At 37.4% G+C, this 19,097-nt stretch overlaps 1 protein-coding gene across 1 annotated transcript; it reads left to right on the plus strand.

Annotated features, from left to right (window-relative positions):
• The first annotated feature begins 336 nt into the window (after positions 1-336).
• KNG1 (kininogen 1) lies at positions 337-17,588 on the plus strand. Its single transcript, XM_050902771.1, has 10 exons — positions 337-586; positions 3,504-3,614; positions 4,589-4,673; positions 7,147-7,319; positions 9,049-9,156; positions 11,212-11,293; positions 12,425-12,591; positions 14,079-14,186; positions 15,165-15,254; positions 16,809-17,588. Exons 1-10 carry the CDS (start codon positions 392-394, stop codon positions 17,586-17,588), a joined length of 1,899 nt encoding a protein of 632 aa, XP_050758728.1. The 5' UTR covers positions 337-391.
• The last annotated feature ends 1,509 nt before the right edge of the window (positions 17,589-19,097 follow it).

Genomic DNA, 19,097 nt, shown 5'->3' on the forward strand with positions numbered 1-19,097 from the left:
CATCTAAAATTCATTCTCAGTAGCAGTTTAGATGTTAAGAAAAGAAGCCAGAAAGCTACAAACATTCTGCTTTCTCTTTTGCTCAGGGGCCATCCTGCTTAGTCTAAACCTGTCCCCAGCTGCAGCCATTTAGCCTATTATCTTGATGGCAGGTGGATAACCTTAGTGCCATTCTGGTGACCACACAGAGTTTATTTAGATAAACTCAGAAGCTTATTTGCAGTATAAACAGGGTATGATGAGAACCAACCAACCCCAGCAACCCACTTGTTCTGTTTACTTAGCTATTGCTCCTGAAAAACAGAAGAGGTGACTAAAACCCTGTCAGGCATTCCTTTTCCATTTGGTTTTTAAAGACCCTTCTAATTCAGGGGGCCTTTTTTGTCCAATTATGAAACCTTTCATTGTACTAGCACTCTGCTGTAGTTTTTTCTCTAGCAGAGCCACCCCTCTTCCATTTGAGTTTTCGGACTGTGATGACCCTGATGTCTTTAAAGCTGTTGACACAGCACTGAAGAAATACAATGGAGACACAGCAACTGGTAATCAATTTGCTCTATACATGGTGATGGAAGCCAAGAGAACTGTAAGTAGACTTTGGAAAAAAAAATAAATGTTGGAATTGTTTATGCACTCTGAATCAGATTATCTCCATCTCGTTTGTAAGAAAGCAAGCATGACAGCAAAGTGTATTCCAAAAACGTTTTAAAAAAATCAAAGAAATGACTTGCACAGTAAGATACTCGTTACCATGACAAGCAGGGATGTATATTATATTCTTATCAACGGAACTATGTGTGCTGGTGAATTGCTTATTAATGCAAGGACTAAAGAATAGAAAATTTCTATCACTAATACAATTTGTCTTGCTAGTCCACTCTGTTTTCTCCTTTCTCTGTTGGGAATTCTACCCCTTTCCATCATCAGTAAGGTTTTCAGATCAATGGCAAAAACACACTTATTAAAAAACCTGAATATTATCTTGACTTGGGAAAAGCAGATATCACACATAAAAAAGAATGACCTGACAAAATTTGGCAATACTCTGAATAAATTTTTTGTGACTATTATTTGATTGACACTAGTCCTGAGTCACAGATCTATCTAAAAGCACTAGGTGGTATTTTAGTCAAATAGGGTGACAGCTAAAATTACAGAAGAAAAAAAGAATGAAACATGATCCTTTGCCTGGAGTCCTTCTGTATAGCATTAATCTAACAAAAGAGTATTTACCTCTGAGAGGCGTACAAAGATGATATTACCATAATAATGACAAGCATTACTTTACTTGAAAACAACATTAGCATTTTTTTTCTACTGGATTGGATTTTCAGATGTAAAACACAAGAAATCCAGTGTCAGAGAGAATATTTTGCACTCTAAAATCACAAGACGCTTTTACCCAGATAGAAATTGACCTCAGAAAGGGGACATGAGTTGCTAAATGCCTTACAGTAAACTACCCACATCTCCTGGCACCTACCCTCCGGTTTTCCTGTTTTCAAACTGGGGAGATTTTAGCATGTAGTGACAAAGACTAAAATCTGGCAAACCCGTTATACAATTAATATTAAACAAATGAATAGTCCCACTGTCTTCACTGAACTACACACATCCTTAACAACAGCCAAATGCAAACATCTTTATATCAGAGCTGTAACACCACCTTCCTTTTGCTGATGTTCCCAAAGGACAGATATTAGTTTCAGTATTTTATCTTAAACAATGTTCTATTTTTAAGAATACATACTATTGCAATTATTATTCATCTTTCCTTCTCTACATATCCATCTTTCCTTTTCTTAAAAGATCTGAGGTGGAAATAAATTATTACTTTGAATCATTGATCTGACTATGATGTTAAGTAAAAAACAGAGAAAAGGAATCTGCAATAGAGATTTTCTCATATTCGATATTCTTTTTCTAAAAGGAGTATAGATTTTACTCATTGCCAGTCTCACAATGTTGAACGCATTAATTAAATAGCTGGTTATTACATATTCATGTACATTCATTATTGATAAGGTAATAAAACATAAAAGCTGACTGGTGAAAGACTGAACCTGCCCCAGTTAAAGGCATAGCTGTTCATAATAATAATGAAATAAACCAACAACAAATAACATACAGCAACAATGTCTTTTCTCATGTATTATTTCATTTACTTAGTGAGCTGATTTATTGCAGATTTAGAACACTGTAACAGAGAACAGAATTTGGTTCTTTTTAAGTCCACATCCCAGATAGTATAATCTGATGCAGCTCCATAAATGTCAATTTATACCTGCTGAGGATTAAGTCCATTATATTTTTAGAGACTCTTTCATCCTGTTTTACAACCTGCAACCATTATATCAGGTACCTCTACACTTCTTCGTAGTTCTAGCAATACACAACAGGAATTGAGAGAAGACAGAATATAATTCTGTGTCTACACCAGCGTAAATCCAGTATATTCCACCCACGTCAGCTCAGCTTCACTTTCTTGGTACCACTAAAGCAAGAATTATCATTTAATTCTCCCAGCAGTATCATTTGAGGATAACCAGTGTTAAAATACAGCAACTGTCTGTGTTTCTATTTGAAAAGGCACATTGGCAGAGCCTTTTTAGTGGCTGTAAAAGATTAGTAACTTCTGGCTTTATATCTCGTCTAAAGGACAAACCACAAACCTTGCAGCCTGTTAATGATGTTACTTGTAGGCACAGGTTCTCTACCCAGTTTATGGCAAGGAGAAAATGCCCCCTACTGATTTACTAACTTCAGAAACACTTCCACTGGCCAGGCCAAACATTGCTTAATACTTTGTCTGTATTTCATCTTATGGGATTCCTGAGGCTACCCTCATGAGCAGCTCAGCCTTTAATGCCTACAGGAAAACTGCAGGCACCGCCAAAGGCTGTCTCCAGAGCACATGCCCTCCTCGCCCCTTTCCCCCAGCAGGCAGGGCAGCTGAGGTATCCTGTTACCATAGAGTAAAGGCAGTTTGGGCACTGCCAGGCTGCCTGAGGGCTGCTGGCTGCTGTTTCTGGGCTGCCTGTAGAGTTGTACAGAAGGAAAGCAGACAGATCTGGGAGGAGGCCAAGAGTGAGAGTGAGGGAGTCAGACAGGAGCACAGTCCAAGCTGGTAATTATGCTAACTATCCAAGCAGCAACCCAAATTTGCTTATTTAGAGTACATTTGAATATGAGTATAAAACCTAACCACTTCTTTCTGGTTTTAAAACCCTTGGTACTGCAAGTTAAAATGAAGGTAGTTGAGCATACTGTATCTATTGTATCAACATATTGTAATTGTAGATAAGGGCTCAGTAATATAATTAGACAAGTTAATTATTGAACTGCCAAGATTTGGGAGACCTTGCATGGAGACCAGCAGCTAATCTGAAACCATACTATAAAATACAAGGTAACCAATGGATAGTATTTACCTTTTGAAGCTCTTATCTTTTCACTTGATTTATTACTATGCAAATGATGACATGCATATTGTTTTTATCCAGGCAGGTCCTGACACACAATTCTATGTCAAATATCGAATACGAGAAACCACTTGTGCCACTGAGGAAAACAAACTCTGGCAGGACTGTGATTACAAAGTACCTGCAGAGGCTGTAAGTATCTGTCCTCTTTAAAAGCTCTCTGTACAGAAACATCAGCATAATGACCAGGACTGCAGTCGCCTGGGGAAAAATACAGTAGAGAATTTAACTTTTTTAGCTGTGTTGCTTTTGAGAGCTTATAGGACTAAAGTACAGTACAGAAATGTTTACAACTCTAAAGTTAACCATTATAATCATGAGTTTACCATTATAATCCTGAATATGTGCAGAAAGGAACATTTCAGTGCTTCAATATGAAAGTTCACAATAAATTCAACATAAGATACTGCACTGTGAGAGTGTGAGGGCTGTAAAACTTTCTGTTAATTATGTATAATGGAAACTTGCACAACCAAATTGGCTTCAGATCTGCACCAACAAAAATGCTGACATGTAAGCCACTATGGCAGAAAATTTACCAGAGGGCTTTTAGCAGTGCAAAACATGTCTGGCTCATGCTGCTAGAGAGCACCTAGAGGAGGTACAATTGGGGTACACATAGCGTGCAGGAACACTGCACATTTCCAGTGAAAGTCACTGTTATTTCACACAGTACACAACACAAAGAAAGGGATGATGGTGATAATATCATTTGAATCAATGTGAAATGCCATGGTCATTGCTGCATATCTTGTACTAGCAGAGAGGAAATTAGGTAAATACACAATTTACACAGACTTTATTTATGAGGGCGTGTTCATTTCCATTATTCTGACTGTAAATTCTTTAGTTAATTAATACGCATCAATCATGATACAAAGCAATCTTTCAAATTATCTGCTCATCCCCTACTCTCCTCACAATCAACAAAACCATTCCTTTTCCAGTAACAAAACAGCAAATTAGACATTACTATAAAGGTACATATGAACTTGTTCCCCAAACTCAATTTGCAACTGTCAACTTTGTTCAATAGGTAGAGGAAGATATAGCACTGTATTTTTCTTCAGCAAGTTTAAGACAAATGTTGTCGTATGTTTTTGCAGAAAACAGGAGAATGCACAGCTCGAGTTCACATGAATGACGCTGAAAAAACAAGTAATATTTCACAAGATTGCAAAATTTTTCCAGGTATGTAACTGTTTGGGGCAGCATTCAACAAGTACATTGACAAATAAGAATGGGAAAAACGTAATACTGAGACTTTCAGGTAATTTTAAAGGTAGGAGTTCCTTATCATTCTATTCAGACATTCATAAAGAATCTTCCATAAGCAACTACATGTTAAAGATAAAATTTCACTTCACTGTTATACACATATAGGCTAAGTCAGTGAAGCACTGGCAGTTTCTACCTAGGGTAATGAAAACCAGCACATACATGTGTAGTAAGTTTCTTCAGACACTGGAATTATACCAAGTTAAAATGAACTTGCCTAAGACCAAAAGCATATCAGTAACTTAGAGACTAGATACAACTTGTCACACACATTTTCTGTCCTACTTATTCAAGCATAAAATTGTGCCAGAAATTATTAGAAAAAAACTTTATATGACAAAATTGTACCTTAATTTTCTCCAAACTAAAAACGACTAAATTATTTCTGTTAAAGTTTACCAAAACAAATATTTATCCCCAACCAAAAAAAGAACAAAAAAAATTTCATTTACGAAATAAAAATCTAGCAGTGATGTAATTATGTACGAGACTGATATCTTTTAGACCTTAACAATAAGCAGTACTACATTTCTTGCCTATAAGACATTCATATATGACTATTATGTTCACATAGTAACTTGCTTTATTAGAAAGAGATCATATTGGTTTAAAGTTTTGCAACTGAGATCTCTATGTGCCTATGCCTAGTGTTACTGTAAGACATATCCAAGCTAGTTTTAAAATATCCATCTAACTGGTAGCAGGGAGCTAAGTGCATATTAACTACAGAAATATTTACCATGATTTCTGAGATGTTTGGCAGCTTATCTTTGTTTTTTGTTCCTAGTTATCTTGTTTAAAGCTTAAATGGCTATACCTAAAGCCAGTGTCCTTCTAGGAACTGCAGTACATACAAACTCCATGTTCTGCTACTGAATAAATGCCGCTTGGTTTAGACGCATTTGTAGGGCAATGGTGACATCTAGTTGCCAGTAAAAGATGTGTGAATCCCACAGATAATGAATGGGAAACTTGCATTTGAATGTTTGCTTAGGAAGCTAAAAAAAAAAAAAAAACTAAATTAAATGAATCATATATTCAGCCTAAGAAGCTGATCTCTTCTTACCAAGTTACAGCAACTCCAAAAAAAGAATACACATTTGTTCAGCACTTATGAAAATGCTGACACCATAGCTGGTTTAGAACTGGGTGTACTGTTGTTTTACTGTCTCCTTTGTGATTACTCCCTGAAAACATGGTCACATTTTTCTGCAACATGTATATATTTGTCATTACTGAGTCAAAATAAGTGATGCTAGAAATACAAAGGGCCAGACTTTGTTCAAGTACCCCTTGGAGAGCTGAGACTAAATAGTATTGCTTACGCTGAGATATTCCAAATGTACAGAGGAGCCAAATCAAACCCAAAGGATTCAAACAGAAAGAGTGAAACAATAGACCCTAACTGGTGAGGGATTTCCCCACTATGTTAGGTACCATACTGTTCAGCCTTCTTGGTGGAACAGTTTGATCATACTGACCCTGAACTGGTTTCCTGGCTGGTGCAAGCTGGCATAACTCCATTAAAGCCAGTTTATGCCAGCTGAGGATCAGGCACACAAATTTTACTTCAATTCCACAGAGACCACATATTGTCCCACTTTCATTCTCAAGCTCACTGAATCATGAAATTAATTTATGTACTGAACTATAAAATTAATTTATGAAAATCCAATCCATGATTACTAGAAAGGAAAGAGAGTTAATAGGATTAGTACTAGGAAACAGAAGTTTGAGCATCCCTGTCAAGCTTGTCTATCCACAGCCAGTCCAGTTGGTTAAGCCTGAAGGTAACACCAAGTGGTAACTGGCAGCCACAGTGACTAGCAGGGGGAGTTCAAACAACACAGCAGTAGAACAGTTCAACTACAGTCCCTAAGGAGCTCAGAACCAGAGCAGTTCACATGGGTCAGCCAAAACATTCCTGCCAAAGTCCCCATCCTGAAACATGGTGAGGACAGTAAGCAGCTGCACACAGCGGGTGAGCTTTGAAAAATTGGAAGAACATCTTCTTACTTGTAGCCTGCACTGGTTCTTCCCTGACTGAATGAGGGATGACCCATCCTTAGTGGTGTCAAAACCACATGCAAGGCTTTTCAGAGATTCAATGACTCCTGAACTCATGCCTCTGAATGAAGTTTGCTGCTGAAACCATGCCTGGATCCAAATGTCACGGATGGCCCTTACCACCACAAACCAAAGCATGGTTCTAAATACAATGAATGTCTTTGCAGGCCCTGAAACCGAAATGTGGGTTTTGCTGATTGCTCCAATTAAAAGCAGGAAAAGTTCTTGCTCATTGAAACTTTTCTCTCATTGCCAGACAGGAAAAATTAAAGGCTGTTTTACATGAAGCCCTATATTTTTTGGTTTGTTTCTTTTCCAGCTACGCCAAAGATAACACTTACTGAGGCTACCTGTCTTGGATGCTTCCATCCTATATCAAGTGACAGTTCAGAAGTGTCAGAAATTCTGAAACAAGCCATTCAAAAGTTTAACAGGCACAGTGCTGAACGCGCCCTTTTTAAGCTTGTGGAAATAAAAGAAGCTAAAAGACAGGTTTGTGTATGATTTTTCTCTCAATTTTACCAAAAAAACCCCCAAACCAGGTACCTAGGTTGTTTTATGCACACATTTCTGATTAAGATAGCTTATATTTCATAATAAAAGCATACAAAGTGCATATAGAGTGTAGACCCTGTAAATAATTCTCTTCATTTATAAGGAATCATAAACAGTTACTTACTGGATTTTCAGAGCTGTCAGCTTTACAAACTGACAGTAAACATATTTTTTCTTTATCTGCAGTTGCATCTAACCAGCATTTAGCACCAGTTTATTTGCATTCAGTGCTGACACAGGCATCTTGTGTCATCTCAGGTGCTCTCGGCTATTCCACTTGGCCTCTCCCTGAAGCTCCAGCAGGAGCAGATCTCTCCTAGGTTCTGTGCCAAAACTGCCAGCCTGCACAGATGTCTCCTATACTCTACAGCCTCTCAAACAGCAGCAGGAATCTATGTTTTTGCAATGCAATAGGACTCATATGTCAGCAGCTGTTATACGCTACAGGATGAGTAAACCCCATATAGGAAAAACGAGTAAGAAAAACAAAAAGCCAGCATGTCACTTGCTGAAAGATTTCTGCACACAGGAATACCTGCCTTGCAAGAAATGACTGCTCAGGTCGCAGAAATTCCATGTCATCTGGTATTCCATGCAACAACTATTTCCCTGTGAAAGGCTCTCCTACGAATTGGTGTGACGTTGCTAGAAAGTAAAGTTTCTTATTTGGTTTTTAACTAGTATATAACCTGACACCAAATACAGGCCCTTTTCTTTAAATGTGTATGGTTTTACTTAGCCAAAAAGCGTCTTCTGGTTTCATGTCAATTTGACCCACAATTTAATTCAGACTGTCCTCTTTTTCTTTACTGATGGCAACAATCCTCCTAGCTGAAAGACAAGCTTACACAACATTTAAGCCACATGACAAAATGTTGCAGACAGACTGCAACCCAGCAGCTGGAAAAAGAACCATCATCTCACTTCTGGCCAACAGTGACCAGTCAGAGCCCTCCGCTTTAACTGATCTGGGATGGAAAGTTCCTATATTTGATTCTTATTTCCCCTTTCTAATCCAATGCTACCCAACCTAACACTGTGACTTGGAGAGATTTCATAGATGAGAAGCAGTAGCCACAGTGAGGAAAACTGAACTGCCTCCTGGAAAGAAAATGAAAAAAAGGGTCACAAATCTGGACAAAACAGTGGGCGGGGGAAGGTAAAGCCCAAGGCAGACACAATTATAGGTAGATGATAAATGCAGGCTACTCAATAACAAATGATGCCAGCAGTATAAAGTTACATTATTCAGATACTGTTTTGCTATGTCCCACGCTCAGGAACATAGGACTTGCCAAGCTGTATTAGTGCAGTCATCTATCTAGACTAGCTTCCTGTCACTGGGAGTAATAAGTAACAGATATTTTGGAGGAAAGTGCAAGAAACCAAGCATTATGAGGCTGCAGGCTTGCCAGGAGAAGCTGAATCCAAATACAAAGTGTACTTCTAATATATGCATGACTTAGTTTACTTTTTGTATCATCACAAGGACAAGATTTTTTTTTTTGCTGTCCATGAATACTCTATGGCTCAATGACTGCAAAGTGATTTGATGGAAGGGAGGCACTAGAATAGTAGTTTTGCTTTCTTTGCTAATCATATTTAATAGTTTAACTTCCAAGTTTGTATTGGTTTACATAATGTATCTCCTAAATATCTGTTCCAGGTGGTAGCTGGATGGAATTACATAATTAAATATGAAATCGAGGAGACTAACTGTTCCAAAGACCAATTTCAAGATTTAATTCCAGAGTGCAAAACCACTTCTAGAGGTGTAAGTAATCTTCAAATCTGTTTATCAAGAAAATATCATATTAACAAATAATCATTGAGATCTGACTCAAGAAAGTATTTATAGTCTTGCTTCAGTTTGTGAATGAAGTTTAAATCCAGATATAGATATAGATAACTGTCTATTTATGCAGTTAGAACACCCATATCTTCTCCTGAATCAGCGACTAAGATGACCACTGAAATGTTGACAGATTACTCTATAGAATCTAAACAGTCTCACCCAAATAATAAATCCCTTGAGAAGTTCCTATCCAGATATTCAAGGAGTTACTCAGGTACAACCCAAAAAGCAATAATTAAAATTAGCACCGTTTTTCCAGCTTAAGACATATTTTCTAAGAAAAGTAAATAGCTGCATTATTACTTAACCTCTACCACAGTCCAAACAAGACAGCTTCAAAAGAAATTTATTAACCAACATACATACTCTAGCTAGACAGTGCTGCAAAACCAGGTACTTCCTTGGCTTCTCTGACCTGGAACAGAATTAACTGTACCAAAAATAGAGGGTTGCTCTCTCAACCAACCTGCCTGAACCAGCTCACCATGGGGTCAGACAAATGCTTCTGCAAATACAAGGTAGAGGGCAGGAATGCAGAGTCATAATGAACAGTGATGGTAAATGGGAGGGGAGGAACCAGAGGAGTCCTGACTCGCATCTGTTTCAGCTGTTGTGGAAGTGCACTATTGAGTGTTACATTCAAGAGCCTCTCCTGTTCAAAAATAACTCCTTGAATGTCTCAAGAATGTTTCAGAATGTTTCAGAAGCATTGATCAAAAAAGGAAACAATAACAACACTGTGGCAAATAATAGGAGAATGAGAATCAGACTAGCTGAAGCAGATGTCTCCACTACCCACGTTTGCCCTTGAACCTTAAGCTCATTGACATACTGCTTTGATCACGCAGAGTTTGTGGGATTGGATCTTTATCACTTATCCCCTGAACTGTTAAGCAGCCTTGCTAATAGATCATCAACAGATATTAGAATATGATATTCTAAGAATATTCCATGCCTTGGAATGATCAGATTCCATGGAAGTTGTTTCATACCTTTATTCAGCTCCGTACTATTCATTTTGAAATGGGAAGACCAGAACTTCACCCTGTATTCAACATGCATGTGAACCACAGAGCTACAGTGGAGCATAATATCATTCTCTCTAACCTGGATAACAAGCCTTGACATTATTTTTTCATTATTTTTTCTAAACCACTACTAAGCAGACTTTTTTATGGATGACATTTTCAAGTATCTGTCATAGCCCTAAGATCTTGATCTTGAATTGTAAGTCTTCCTTCTTATTCTACAGTTGATTAGTTTCCTTTAGAGTCTTTGATAAGGGACATGTACTTTATCAGCAGGTCTCTTTACCGACTTTTGTTGATGCTTTTGAAGAACTTTGACAAATCTGCAAAATATGACTTCTGTTTACAACAAAACCCCTGGTCTCTCCTTGATGTATTCATGCCCCCTAGTTCTTTCCTTATTACCATTTCTAATCACTTGAATGGTACAGACAATAATTTTATGGGTCTATAACCTTTTTAAAACAGAAGAGGATCAACATCTGCTTTCTTCCAGCCCTAAGATATCAAGGCAATTTTAAGCAAGTCATCTACCACAGTTCCTTTAGAACACCTGAGTAAATACAAGAAACTCAGTAATGTTTGATTTGTTAATTGCATAATCTTCTTTTTGGTCTTTACAGTTTGAGACAGAAATTCCAGTGAGTTCTCCATAAAATAGGATTCTGGCTTGTAAACCTCCCCATTTCCTTCTGTAATGAACACATACAAATAGTTCATTTAGCTTCTCTTTTATGGTTTTATTTTCTCTGAGTGGTCCTTTTGAACTCTGATCATTTATTGGTTCTGCAGACTGACTGTCAGGCTTCTTGCTTCCAGTATACTGAAGGAGGGAATGAATTATTAGTAGTATGCTTGACTTATTCTCTTAGCAGAAAGGTATTAGGATGTGAGCTTGTTCGTTATTTCTAAATAACAAGGAGCTGTTTTGGGTTTTTTACTCCAGCGTGTAGGTAAATGTGATGCCAAAGCATATGAAAATCTTCACGCGCAGATTGTAGATATTGCAAGCCAATGCAAGCTTCCAGGTATGTCATAGGCACTATCAATCTTTAAAGTTCTGCAATTTTCAACGTTTTTTTTACAATTGTAAAAAAAGACAAAATAAAAATGCAAGACATGAAAATGGAGAATAACAACAGAAAATAATTCTCCTGGGACCAAAAAAACAGTGCCTCTTAATGAAATATTACCACAGACTTTTTTCACTTCTTACAAGGATTTCATATGCAGCTGAAAGTTACATTTTGTGATTTGTGCACTGCCCTGTTTCTATGACATGGAGCTGGTTGCTGACTCTCATTTGGAGGTTAACAGATACAAACTCAAAGAGTATAACTGTCCTACAAAAATTAATTCCTTTTCCACCACAATGACAAGCAACTTAATATCACATTGTTTAAATAAGTAACAACTTCTAACTTTCCAAAGAGCTCCCGTGTATTCTTTTGAAAGGCAAAGGAGCTGAGGACTTTAAGATTTTGTCCAAAATTGGTAATTCACCTACTGATACTATCATTGTTTATTTCATATTGCATGGCTATACTTACATTTGATATGACAGAGGGGTTTTTTTTTTTGCCCCAGTAAATTACTTAAAATGTATAAGTTCATTACAGTCAAACGCCCAAATAATTTTCTTGTTACTTTTTCCTCCAGCCATCTATTTGGACACAGATTATCACAGCTCCAGAGCTTTAGAACAGGGAGTACAGTACTAGTCCATGTAGTGAGTGCTGCGTTCTTACCCATTCAGACTTGTTTCTCTTGAAGAAATGATAATGATATTCTTCAACACACTCATTCATTGCCAATAACATGCACCTCTTGTTTCACCTGATTCAGGTCCTTCCATATTTGTAGATGTTCCCTCTCTTTATTTGCTAGCTACCTGCAATTGGTACACGCAATTCTTGTTTCTATGAGAAAAGTATTGTTAAGTGTCCAATGCGACACTAGGTGCTGATGCAGTGCTCTTTCAGATAACCAAGATACGATAATGCTGATCATATAAAACTTAAAGATATCTTGGTTTCATTTGATAGACCCAAATACCAAGTGTTCCAGAAGGCAGGGGTTTATAACTAACTGTTTTTCCCAGCCTTTATCTACACTGAATCTTTTGTTCCTTAGATCTGAAATCTGTTGGTTTCTTTCAGTTGAAGACACGGTAATTCCTGTCACTCGCACTGGTTGTCCGAAGACTATCCCAAAAGACAGTCCAGAACTGAAGGAACTACTGAAGGTTTCTATGGAGAAGTATAATTCGGAGACCAATGATGATTTCTACTATAAAGGCGGAGCAATAGAAGCAGCGACAGTTGAGGTTGGGATATACCACAGAGATGAGGAACAGACATGGCAGTGTTATTGGTCTGAGCTGAAAGTTAGCTGAAGTGTGTGTTTAGATTTGAAATAATGTTTTTCTCTAAGTGTTGATACATGTGGTAACTGAAATATCCATGCAATTCTTCTTGCAAAATTTTAACCTTCTTGGCTTGCATTCAGAAGTTATTTAAAAATCTCCCATCTCTTGGGTTTTTTTTTTTCATTTTTCTGAAAACAACAGGATTTTAAAAGCATGGGGAAAAGGCTGACTTAGGATATCTGATTTCTGTATATCTACCCCACTTTTTACCACCTTTGTAACATACCTTAGACTTTTAAAGCAGAAAAGATTTATTAGACGAAACTACCCACTTGATCCACCACACCAATACTCTGTATGTTATTTTAGGCACTGTCCACACTACAGTAGCTATAAGCTCCAAGAAATGGGGCTTCCCAATTTCCCTTAGAAATCTGATAATTTATATACTGATTCTGCTGCTAATAATATTCCAGCTAGATTCAGAAGAGAACATCTGTGCATAACTTAAGATATACAGGTAAATATAGCTGGATAAAGAAGAACAAGGAATCAAGAGGATAATATAGGTTAGCATTTGCATTTGCTTTGTTTACTGTCCCAACATATCAAAACAAAGGTTTAGGACAGAATTGAAAATAAAACAGTGGAGTAGTTCAGAAAATACTTTGTCAACAACTTCTCCTGAGCATGAGGGGTACCACTGGAGAAGGCACTAAAAGAACACTAGAGTTTTTCTGAATAGCTCATGTTATCTTACTAATAATATCTGTGCTTTTTCTTCTTTTAAACCTTTTTTCTTCTTTCAAACTTTTTTGTTCTTTCTCATTTTTCATATCATGATTAATACTAGCATGCATACATTTTTAAAATAGATTTAAGAGAGACAGAATTTCATGTTTTGCCTGCTGTCTCTGAAGCAAGATATATTATCTTGGGCTCTGTAAAAAATACTAAGAGAACTCATACCAGGCACATTCTTGAACCCATGCAGTTTCTCTCCTTAATGCATTTGGCAAATACGTTAATTTTCAACTGAGCCTGTTCATCATACACTTCATTTTACTCACATTCCACTTTTCTTCCATCATATTTGGCTCTCTACAGCGGTATCTCTAATGATTTCATTTGTTATTAATGACATTACTACAGGCATCCAATAAAACAAAGCCAAAACTGTGGACCTGATATTATTCTGACCTTTCTGTTTCCTTCAATTTCAATGCTGGAATTTTTGAGAATGGGAACTGGAGTAAATAAGTAAGTCGATTAGAAGCAGATAGGTTTGCTGCCAAATATTTGAATACTGTTCTTAACATATGTTGTCTCAGTGGTCAGAACTTGTAGAATATAAGTAGTACAAGCTCGTAGAAAAACAATCTTTCCTGTGAACCCTTTTCAATAAAATGCCTTTACCAAAGAAAGCCTTCTTGATAATTTTTCAGGCGGTTGCAGGACAAAACTACCATTTAGTATTTGCAGTCCGGAAGACAAACTGCTCAAAGAAAGAGTTTGAAAAATTTAATGAAGACTGCGAAGCCACATCAGACAGTGTAAGTAATGGTGATGCTGCCAACTGTAATGTTCCTAATGGACAAATTCATTTGCACCAGAAATTGTAAACACTTAAGTAAAATCACATCCTGAGTTCTGTTACCTCTTTCAGTAAACTTTTGTTTCAACAAGAAGGGCACCTTTCACTGTTTGTAACCCCAGCCAGTGACAACGTTAGTAAAACATGAAGCTTAAACTGAGTCACTCCAACTGCGGGATCAGTGCTCTCTGCAAAGTGAAAGGAACTGATTATAATGAATCAAAGAAAGGAGGGGAGGAGGCTGCTGGGTAATGAAATAGCTGCAATACTCCTGACTCTGTGGAGACTTGCAGCTAAGGAAAACATGAGACTGGAGTGTTACTGGTGTGCAAAGGAATGATGTTTCTGGAGTGCATGCTGCTGATAGCGGGAAAATGTGTTCCAGACGCTGGAAAGTAATGCTGATAGGGCCAGAAACCATTGGCAAGGGAGCTGGTTGGGAAAGACAGGCTTTATTTCCCCTCTCTTTTCCCACCATATGAACAGTGCTTACCTGTGAGGTTTTAAAATCTGTTAGTGCAGCAGGCACTAAATAGAAAAAAAAAAAAGCCTTTCTCTCTATCTCAATTTCCCAATTTTCAGTAGGAGAAATACCATCAACAAACAATATGTCTTAGGAATATCATGAAGATTAAACAGTTAGTGCTCCAAAAGTGCTGGAGATGAAAAATTCGATTTTTCAAGATCCAATTTCCAATCCAAAGTTGAATTAAAGTGTTCACACAGGCATACTATAACCTCAAAAACCTAAGCAGTGATGTGTCCCAATACAAAAGTCTCCATCACTAAGACGGATTTCATAGATATTTGGGTAAAGTTCCAAGTATATTTATATTTAAAAGTATTATTTAAAAATCATAATTTTTTTCATGCACAACTCTTCCTTTGTCTCTGATGTTTTGTTGCCTTAATGTGTTGATTTCTGTTTTGTCAACAGGTACCAGTGCAATGTGAAGCACAAATTCATGTGATTCCATGGGAGAATAAAATCTTTCCCCAGGTTAACTGCTCTAAAGAACGGTCAATGGTATGATTCTTCTTCATTACCCATCGTCATAAGTAGAGCATAGAACAAAGGCGGTCATTAAATTCTTTATCCATTCCAAATTATCCCATATTTTGTACCAAAAATAAAGGAACACATAGTTCTTTTGACAACCTCAGTAATGCCACACTCTTCCCTCTCACCCTCTAACCTCAGCAGCTTTTTACATCAAAGTCAGTTTCACTACAAGGTGAGCCAGTGGACAACGCAGTGATTACAGAAATACAAAGGCAACAGGACAGAGAGAACATTCTGCCTGTTGACTACTGCTTTGCATTATCAGTTAAGCTCTGAAGTATCAAGCCCCATCAGCTCCTCTGAATTACTATTCACACTAGATTTAAAAATTGAGACAAAAATATATTTGGCAACGCAATAATTACACCCCACAGATTTCAAAAGCATCTGCAAATCTTTTCATGTTAGTAGAGTAGCAGATCTCCTGCCACGAGTTGTCAATCTCTGCAGGAAGATCTTTCAGTTTCCTTCCTGCCCAGCTCCACGATTAACTAGCCCTGAACATGGGTCAGTTTGAAAATTTCAGAATGGAATATAAATCTTTTTTATTATCAGAACTTTTTTAGTTCTGATGATTGCAGTTTTTTTAATAAATGCAAGGACTCCCATGCTCCCCAATGAAGAGAAGATATACTGAATAAAGTGAGATTGTTTAACTTGCATTCATAATCAATAACTTCATTGTGCTCAGCACCTTCATAACTACCTATTCGTTCATTATGTATCAACTAATAAATGTCTCTCCTCTTTGTATTCACTACAATATTGTATTCACATCAACTTCCAAATTTAGCTCCATCCCAAACAACTCTGATTTGCAGCAAGATAATGATCACACACTTTGGTGGGCAGAAATGAAACCCATGTTGGATAGTGACACCATGCATTCAGTCTTTGTCTTCCAGTTGAACAGTGATGGGGAAATAGAGATTACTCAATAACAACCGAATGTTTCATATTATCAGCTTTAACCTATATGTGTTATTTCTAAGCAGTCTTATGAAATGCATATGTCAAATCTAGAAACAAAAAATTGAATAGTTACATTTCATATAACAAAATGACAAACAAAATTTTGTATATTCTGGTATTGAGACTACTCAGAGATGTGTTAGCCTTTAGCATAAATTGGTTTTGTATATAGGAGTGTTATACTCTAACAAGCGCAGGGACATTTAGTCCTAGAAATCAACTGTACTGTTCATAAATTAAAATCAGTACACGTTTTCCTCTCTATAGTATCATTCCCATGTTAAACTGGCAAAATTTCAGTGATATATAAATTGTTCTTTTAACATATAACTGCTGAAATACTCCGGAGTTATTTGGGAGGATGTTTATGTTTCCATGTTTATCACAGATAGAAAAGATAATTATTTAGTTTACCTTAAAAATCTGATAACATATTTTTGCTAAATGACTCATGTACTACAATGAGCCAACTTCTGAATTTCCCAAATCTGAAGCTATTGTTCTTGTTCATGTAACAAATATGGCTGCTATTGCAATGTTTTTTAGGCTGTACTTCTAAGAAGGCCTCCTGGATTCACACCTTTACGAAGCTTTGCTACGCTAGACCAGCCAAATGAAATTTCATGCTCTGATAAAAACGAAGAAGAAAGGCAAAGGCCCGGCAAAGAACCAAGACAAGATGGTGGACAGGAACCAGAAGGTGAAGGTGAACCTGAGCATCAACACAGGCATAAACACGAGCATAAACACAGGCATGAACACGAGCATAAACACAGGCATGAACACGAGCATAAACACAGGCATGAACACGAGCATAAACACAGGCGTGGATATAAAAAGGATCATGAGTCTGACAAAAGGCATAGGCATGAAATTGGTTGTGGGCACAGAACTGGCCATGGGTGTGGGCATAAAAAACACAGTAAAAATGGTAAACATAAACATCCAAACCCCAAATCTTCTGAGGAGTCCAATGAAAGGGTTTTTAATCAAAATGAAACCCTCCCATCATCCAGTGCTGAAACAGCATCAGAGCTAGTTAATCCAGGGGTTGCAAGAAAGGAAACCAGTACACCTGCACAACCACTAATTCTTCCTGATACTTCTTTATTTAATGGGTTGCCAGATCGCCCAGAGTCTCCTCTCCCCAGATGTCCTGGAAAACCGTGGAAACAAATTATGGACCTTCCAGCTCCTTCTAGCTTTCCCAGAGAATTCACAAATGAGGACCTCTTGCCTTCCGCAGTAGAAAACTTCAGTCCAGCAACAGAAAACTCAACACCTCCCCAAAACAAAGACCTTGATCTCTCAGATGCTTTACTATAATTCAAGCATTGTAGGATACTTTTCAGAAATTATACATAGAAAAGATAAGATACATACTGCCTTTTGAAATGTAAAAAATGTGAAGAGGCAAAAGCTCCTATTCTGTTAGCTAAGATACTCAAGTAGGTCACCAGCACTTCTGAGGACCTAAGACCATACAGCAATACTCTGTATTTGCATATATTTGCAAAGATGTAAATCAGGCAATGGCACCAATGATTCAGAATTAGTCTAGTAAAGGGACCAGGCAAGTCAATAGCCTTCTGCTGCAGAAGTTAAAATTGTATCTCATCTGCCTCAAGTTGCTATAAGCACGAAGTGAATCACTGCATCAAATCTCACTGTATTATGTTTAAAACAATGGCACAAAGAATTTCACAGATTACATGAAGAATCTCAACCAAATATGGGTAAGACAAAAGCAAGCCAATATAGAGCAAGGACGCCTTTCTTAGATATCTGAAATCATATTTCTCTAATTTACTGCAGTGAATCTTTTAAAGAACAAAATAAAATAATCTGTTTTACCTGTCAATTTCTTTCAACAAATTAATATTACCACCAGTCTATCACTAGCGGGTTGTTCTGTTGAATGAGATAACAGGGACAGCTGAGAGAATCCTAAATAAAGCAGCTTTATTATTCCCTATGCATATTACGTTAACTACACAGTAGAGGCACTATGATTGACAGATTTTCATGTGGCAGAGGTGCACAAATATTACAGATCAGATGACAAAATTGAAAACACTTGAGTTGTTACCTAAAATTTGTCTGCCTTCTTCCATTATTAGGTTTTGCATAATTTAGAGACTGGACTGAATTTTCTATTCTGGGTATCTTCCAAAGGTTGAGTTTTTGGTGGGATACATTAGCTAAGAAGCACCAAATATTTCTGGCAAATCCAGGAGGATCTTGAAAGAGAAGATAGCTACAAGGAAAGGTCAGAAGACACAGAAGTGGAAAGGACAGAGGCAGGGTGGAATGATATGGACGGGCTGAAAAGAATGAAAGAAAACAGCAACTTAGTGGCAAAAATGGAAACAGAATGAATGGGATGGAGAAGTGACATGGTGGTGGTAGCATGACCAAGGAGCAAAAAAGCACAGGAACTGGAGAGAGGAGATAAGAGCAAAAATAGAAAGCAGAAGACCTGTGCAGGAGGGTCTCTCCAATTATGACAGGATAGTCCCCTACACATCACAGAACTGAACTCATACTTCCTGAATCTAAACATGCAGCGTAGGCACACTTCCCCTCTCCAGTGCCTGGTTCCTACAGAGGTAAACAACCTTCTGTGTTCAGTTACTTCGCCAGCTCACATGGTAGATGACTGCACTGTGAGCAAAAGAACTCAGCCCTTCTGATAATCCATGTTGAGGGAGAATCACTATGATTTTGCACGTGCAATTTCTTTTTCTTCATTTTTTCTAATTGCATTAAAAGCTACATTAAAACCATATTTAAAAAGTCATGAAGTCCAAAATTAGAAATTGTCCCTGTGAGTAT

Source organism: Gymnogyps californianus, chromosome 10 (genome assembly GCF_018139145.2).
Source record: "Gymnogyps californianus isolate 813 chromosome 10, ASM1813914v2, whole genome shotgun sequence".
NCBI classification, from domain to species: domain Eukaryota; kingdom Metazoa; phylum Chordata; class Aves; order Accipitriformes; family Cathartidae; genus Gymnogyps; species Gymnogyps californianus.

Bases quoted from the DNA above. Each gene is read 5' to 3' on its own strand.
- KNG1 (XM_050902771.1), top strand. From the start codon at position 392: ATGAAACCTTTCATTGTACTAGCACTCTGCTGTAGTTTTTTCTCTAGC. The intron at 3,615-4,588 runs GTAAGTATCTGT...ATGTTTTTGCAG, and splicing joins ACAAAGTACCTGCAGAGGCT to AAAACAGGAGAATGCACAGC. The intron at 7,320-9,048 runs GTTTGTGTATGA...TATCTGTTCCAG, and splicing joins TAAAAGAAGCTAAAAGACAG to GTGGTAGCTGGATGGAATTA.